General features: G+C 31.9%; 1 protein-coding gene across 1 annotated transcript; it reads right to left on the bottom strand.

The window, feature by feature from the left end:
* Positions 1–2,521: 2,521 nt before the first annotated feature.
* LOC115988736 (pseudo histidine-containing phosphotransfer protein 6) lies at positions 2,522–4,139 on the bottom strand. The gene is made up of 5 exons (XM_031112354.1): positions 3,917–4,139; positions 3,569–3,699; positions 3,137–3,280; positions 2,870–2,942; positions 2,522–2,739 (listed from the first exon to the last, which is right to left on the bottom strand). The coding sequence occupies exons 1-5, from the start codon at positions 3,983–3,985 to the stop codon at positions 2,686–2,688; spliced, it is 471 nt and encodes a 156-aa protein (XP_030968214.1). The 5' UTR covers positions 3,986–4,139; the 3' UTR covers positions 2,522–2,685.
* Between the last annotated feature and the right edge of the window lie 1,861 nt (positions 4,140–6,000).

Raw genomic sequence — 6,000 nt, 5'->3', positions numbered from 1 at the left:
ACCTAGAATAACATAAATAAAAAAAATGGAGATGGACTAAAGGTTCAAATTGAAATATTTTATAAATTTGAGATTTTAATAACAAAATTACAAACCAATGAACTAATCTAAAGTAGAATATAAATTCTGAATTTTATATATAATTTCTTTAAAAAAATATATAACTATAATTTCATATAATCTACTTTGTAAATAAAATAAATCAATAATAAAGATAAGGGGGTTTAAAGTTCAAACACTCAAACTACTAGCAAGCTGGAAATCGGAGATAAAACCGAAATTCATAGGGGGTCCAGAGAGACTCCTCTTCAAACTCAAAGTCTAGCCAACTTATTAGGCCTTCTGGCATGAACCTAATTGACGAGAATTTCAAAAAGCCTGGAGAGATTCACTCTGAAGTTGGGGAAGATATTGAGATGAGCACAATGTCATTTGAATGTACCGAGAACTTAGACTTGACAAAACACTCTTTACGCAGTTGGAAGCGTATTATTTGGGGTGATATGGTTTTGAATTCAAATCAGTCTCCCAGTCTGAAGGTGTTGAGCTCCAAGCGGCATGTTGAAAATCATGATCCCATCCACATCAGAAAAAACAAGCCATTGATCCATCTGATACCCATTCTTTCTTTCCTCTAACTGGGGTTGGTACTCAATCTCCCCCATGAAAATTCTCAGCCTTTCAAATCCAATTAAAAAAAAAAAAATATTTCACAAAAAAAGAGTAAATTCACTGGGTTTTGGTCTCCTTATACAAAACAACAGAGGTGAAGTGTTTGCTGCATCATGTGTTCGTGTGGAGAAGACTTTGAGCTCCATTTGTACAACGACTTCTTTAGTGAGAACAGCGCCTTTACAATTTGGTCTTAGCATCAGCTTCTTAAAAGTTGAAGAAGAGTGTAACCTTGCTGAACTTGTTGATCTTTTAAACTTTGATAGAATTTGCTCACTAGAGGTTGCTTGGATCCTTGAAGACATTAATTTGATTAGAGATAGTTTTGATTTTATTTTATTTTTAATTTTTCCTTTACGATGTTATCATGCAGTTCTAGCTTTGGCTAGTGATGCAAAGGAGTAAGAGAAGGTTATTCTTTGGTTAGAAGAATGCCTCTCTTTTCTTTTCCCCATTGTACAAAGTGATTCTATATAAATAAAGTCTACTATCGTTTCTGCTCCCAAAAAAAAAAAAAAAAGTTCAAACACTCAACCCTTTGCAAAAGGTAAAAATTTGTCACCACACAGTGTTCTCTAGCTCGAGGAGTTTTTCTAGAGATACCCCATTTGACATACATTTTATAACACTTTGATTGGTGTCAATTGGTAATTAAATTACATCACTACAAATGATTTTAACACTTAAAACATTATTGTCACTAATTTGTCTGGTTGGAGATTTTTAGTATAGTTATTTAAAATGATGTGAAAAGTGTGATTTAAAAAGTATTGTGAAAACGTGTTTAGAGTATTCATAAAGCAAAAAATATATTTAGTAGTATGTTTCAAATAATATGTTTTAACGTGTAAAAAAACATAATTATATATTTGGTATGTGTCTATTTTTTTTTAAAAAAAAAAAACTAACAAGTGGGCCTTTTAGTTGGAATCTAAGAAGGAAGCTTTATACATTGTCTAATTAAGTGGGCCCGATGTTTTTAAAAATATTTACAAAAATGCTATTGAGCAACGTTATTTGAAATATGAAGATTAATAGGAAAAGTTTTTCAAATTCAGTATTTAAACACCCTAACATAAACAACGTAATTCAAAAACTCCTAAAAAAAATCATACGAAACACCTTTTTTTTTAGACTCATAATTTTTAGTGTTTAATTTAAATACTGAAAAGTGTTTAATTTAAATACTGAGAAAAATGTACCTAACTGTAATGAGTAAACTGTACAAATAATGAGTCTCTAAACTTTTTGGCACTTGAGACAGCCATGAGCCATCAACGGTTTTTTTACAAAGGTCCTATGATTAGTAGCTTGGGAAGTAAGGAAAGGTACTTTATCTTAGGAATAACAACATTTATAATTTTATCTACAGTATATGGATAACTCAATCAATCAAGCAGTCCTCTTCAAAAAAAAAAAAAAAAATCAATCAATCAGTCAGCCGCATTTACATCTGGCCTTGAAAGAAAACCTGAATTGGAAAAGTTTTAAATTGGACTCCTTTTTGACCACCAGCATCAAAATGTTCTGTGGCCAGACACTACTGAATGATATATATATATATATATATATATATATTGAGAAACTTACTGAATTATATATATATTTTTTTGATCGAATACTGAATGATATATTGATTGGTCATGTCAAAGAAATACTCCAGTTCTCATATGATTTTGATGCTGAATGGGCCATTGTAGCATTTAATGTCTGTGAATTAACAGCCCTATTAAAAATTTGCAGTGATTATTAATTGGGTACTAAAAGGCGAAGCAGATACTTTCAAACTTTGACACAACTTTAAATTTGATTGAATTCATTTGCTTTCAAAGTTACAACCAGGCTTTATTCAAAACAAAGAACAACTCTACATCGTAGGCAGGTGAGCAGGTGAAAGTGACATCAAAACCCCATCTCTAACTTCTATTCCTTCTCTCTGGGTTAGCGTGGTTTTTAGCACAGGGAGTTGAAACAAAAAGGTGGCACTCAAATATAGTCATTATAGCTTGCTTTTTAGTGTTGCATTGGGTACCTAACTCCAGCTGCTAACACTCGTTGCTGTTCTATCTGTATCAATGTGAAAGAGCCATCATAACATTAGATTTTAGTATTTAATGAATGAGATATGATGGTGGAAATAAAATAGGTTGAGAAATTAAATAATGCACAAGAAAAACTAAAAGCTTGTGCTACATACATGGAACAGTTCGTGCAATTTGTTTTTGAGGTAGCAATACTCATGCTCTAGCAGCTCCAATGCTCTCAAACACCTGAAAGACCAAAATCCCAGATGGTAAAACATTCGCTAAGCAACATGTCTGCTCTCTCTCTCTCTCTCTCAAAGTAAAAAGGCAAAAAAAGTTGTCAATTCTTGCTACAGAGAAAGAGGACGTGTAGAGAAGTTTGAAAAAGTGAAAGGAAAAGGTGTGGAAGCACGAGTATAGAGGAGGAAAGGCGCACCCACCCGGCACGGTTGTTCTGTTCAGAAGCGGCGCGAAAGGCAACGCATACATTTCTGACTCTCTTTGCACCTATGCTTGAGCTACTTCCCATAAACTGATTCAAATGGATTCCAATTTTCTTGTAGTCCGAGAACTCCTTATCCATCCTGTTCCATCACTTTTATTTTCAGCCAAATAAACAAGTAAAATTCTAAAGATACAAAATTTTTACAATTTATTATTAAAATAATAAAATCTTTAACATTTTTAGATAGACCATTTCGTTATGCCCCAACAGTTGTTTGAAGAAAAAAGTGTTGTAAATAGTAACTTCCAAATGAGAGGGAGAAAATGTTTGTGATCAAAAAATTAAAACCCATCAAGCAAACCAGCAAGTGAGAACCAAAATTTGAGATGCAATGCACGTGTATGTGTGAGAGAGAGAGAGAACTCACAAAAGTCCTCTGAGGTTCCTCAAGAGCTTCTCGGACTCATGGAAATAGATATTAACAACCTCAGAGACAAAGTTTGGGGAGCTCTCATCTTGAAGCTGCTGCAGCTGCAAGAATTGCTCATCCAATACTCCCTAGAGAACAAGAACAGAAATGATATTAATCAGTGTAAACAAACAAATAACTTCAACAACGAAAGTAATACATACTTGTACCACTACAAAAATTAACAAGCTTGTATCTTTTCATTTTTTTTGTCATTTCTTACCAAGGAATTCAAGCATTAAAACAACACTAGTAGCTCGTTATGAAAACAAACAAGTCCTACAAAAGATTAATTAGCATTATTACCTGGTGGAAGAGCAAAGCGAGCAAACGATTCATGTCGGCTCGCAACCGATCCACACCCAACCCAAGCATCCACACAGGAAGACCCGTCTTGGCTAATCACTTCTTGAACCTAAAAACAGTATAAAAAAAACCTAAGTGGGTTTAACTTTTAAGCCCCAATTAAGCTAATAGATATCTCTTATTTTTCTTTTCCTTTTTCTTCACTTGCTTCGGGGTGTAGGGTTTTGTGTACTACTAACTAATACTACAAGAGCGGGAATGGAAGCCGGTGGCAACAACTATTTAAAGCCAAACGGTGGCTTTGGACCCCACTTCTGGCAACAGTGCAAAAAACTCATGTCCTTACAAAGTCTGTTTTACTTGCACGCACCAAAAGTTTTTGACATTTGTTTGGTGGTAGAGAGTATAGTACTACAGTGATGTCCTTTCTGTGGGGATTATACACAACAATTATTATTAAGTTAATTAATATTATAGTTATTCGTGTCATATGCATCCCACGTACGTAAGCCTCACTTGAAAATTTTGAATTTAGGAAGTACAGTGACAAAAATTATATTTGGAATTATGAAAGTTTCAAGTAAAAATGTATGGGTGTAAACTTTTTTTACTGAATTATTGGACCCCTGAATTGGGTTCATCTAAAATAATGATAAAATAGAAGAAGAAGAAAGGTGAGGTCATTCTTGCATAAGAATTCCAATAAGTAGAGTAGGAGGACATTTATTTTAGATTTTTGCATCTTAAATTCTTGATAGATTTACATGTAAACATTATTGATAAGATCTACGGCCACCAAAAAAACACATATTCCAAAAAAATTTATATCAAGAATTGTACTAACAAAAATGATAAGAGTTATGGTCCATTCCATTTATTCTAAAAATGTCAAAAAATAGAACCTTAACCGGCAACTGATTTGACAAGAGATTTATTAGAGATCTGTGTAGTCCCCACAATACATTACATCAAAGAGAAAAATCATCCAAGTGATACTTTGCATATGTAAATTATAATGATAAGATTTACGGTCACCACAAAAAAAATATTCCGAAATTTTTCATAATAAGAAATGTACCCACAAAAATTATAAGAGATGTCCATTTCCATTTGTTTTAAAAATGTCAAAGAATATAACCTTATATAACATGCGAATGATTTTACAAGAGATCTATTTGAGATCTGAGTAGTCCCCATTATCCATTACATCAAATAGAAAATTTATGCAAGTGATACTTTGCATGTGTAAACAATAATGATAAAATCTACTGTCACTTCCACAAAACACATTCTGGAATTTTGCATGTTAAAAGATATGGTCCATTTAATTAGTTCTAAAAATGTCCAAGAGAATATAACCTCAACATGCAAATGTACCATACAAGAGATTTATTTGAATTCTATATACCTCACAATAAATTACATTGAATAGAAAAATCATCCAACTTTGCACATGTTTGGAATTTTTTGTTATTGTTGATAATTTTGTAATTATGACAGAAGTGTGAGATTTGAATTATGAATATTTTCATTAAGAACACCAATTGAGTACTTGTGCTACAAGGCTTATAGTTGCTTGTGTTTGAAATTAAACCATAGGAAAATTTTTCTTTTACATTGTACGGTATAATGCAAATTTATATTGTAGAAACACAAAAAAATAATAAATGTTGTACACATTTATAAAATTGGTAAATATTTACAACTTTTTACAAATATATATATAACATTATTTTATAGAAATGGTATCTATTTACAACTTTTTATAAATATAAACATTTATAAACTTCATATTATCACATTTTGTATGAATACAATGTAAATTTATATTGCAAGTACAACAAAAATTATATGGATTTTGCTAATGTATGCCCTAAGGGCATACAATAACTAACCATTTTTGGAAAAAAATTTATTGGGAATTGAAAAAGTATTGACAGCTTTTTCAATTTTCCAAAAAATATTTCCGAAAATTGATGGTTTAATGTGTACCCTTAGAGCATACATTAACCAGAACCTAAATATATATAAACTTCATAAACCCTAATTCAAATACACCCAAAAGGGTCATCATTCACTCCGTT

This window comes from Quercus lobata, chromosome 5 (genome assembly GCF_001633185.2).
Source record: "Quercus lobata isolate SW786 chromosome 5, ValleyOak3.0 Primary Assembly, whole genome shotgun sequence".
NCBI classification, from domain to species: Eukaryota; Viridiplantae; Streptophyta; class Magnoliopsida; order Fagales; family Fagaceae; genus Quercus; species Quercus lobata.
Note: the sequence above shows the minus strand (reverse complement) of the source record. Positions and strands in the feature narration are given on the sequence as shown.

Coding starts and splice junctions, on each gene's coding strand:
- LOC115988736 (XM_031112354.1), bottom strand. CDS start 3,985: ATGCTTGGGTTGGGTGTGGATCGGTTGCGAGCCGACATGAATCGTTTG. Junction 2,943..3,136: donor GAACAGAACAACCGTGCCGG/GTGGGTGCGCCT, acceptor TTGGTCTTTCAG/GTGTTTGAGAGCATTGGAGC. Junction 2,740..2,869: donor AATTGCACGAACTGTTCCAT/GTATGTAGCACA, acceptor ACATTGATACAG/ATAGAACAGCAACGAGTGTT.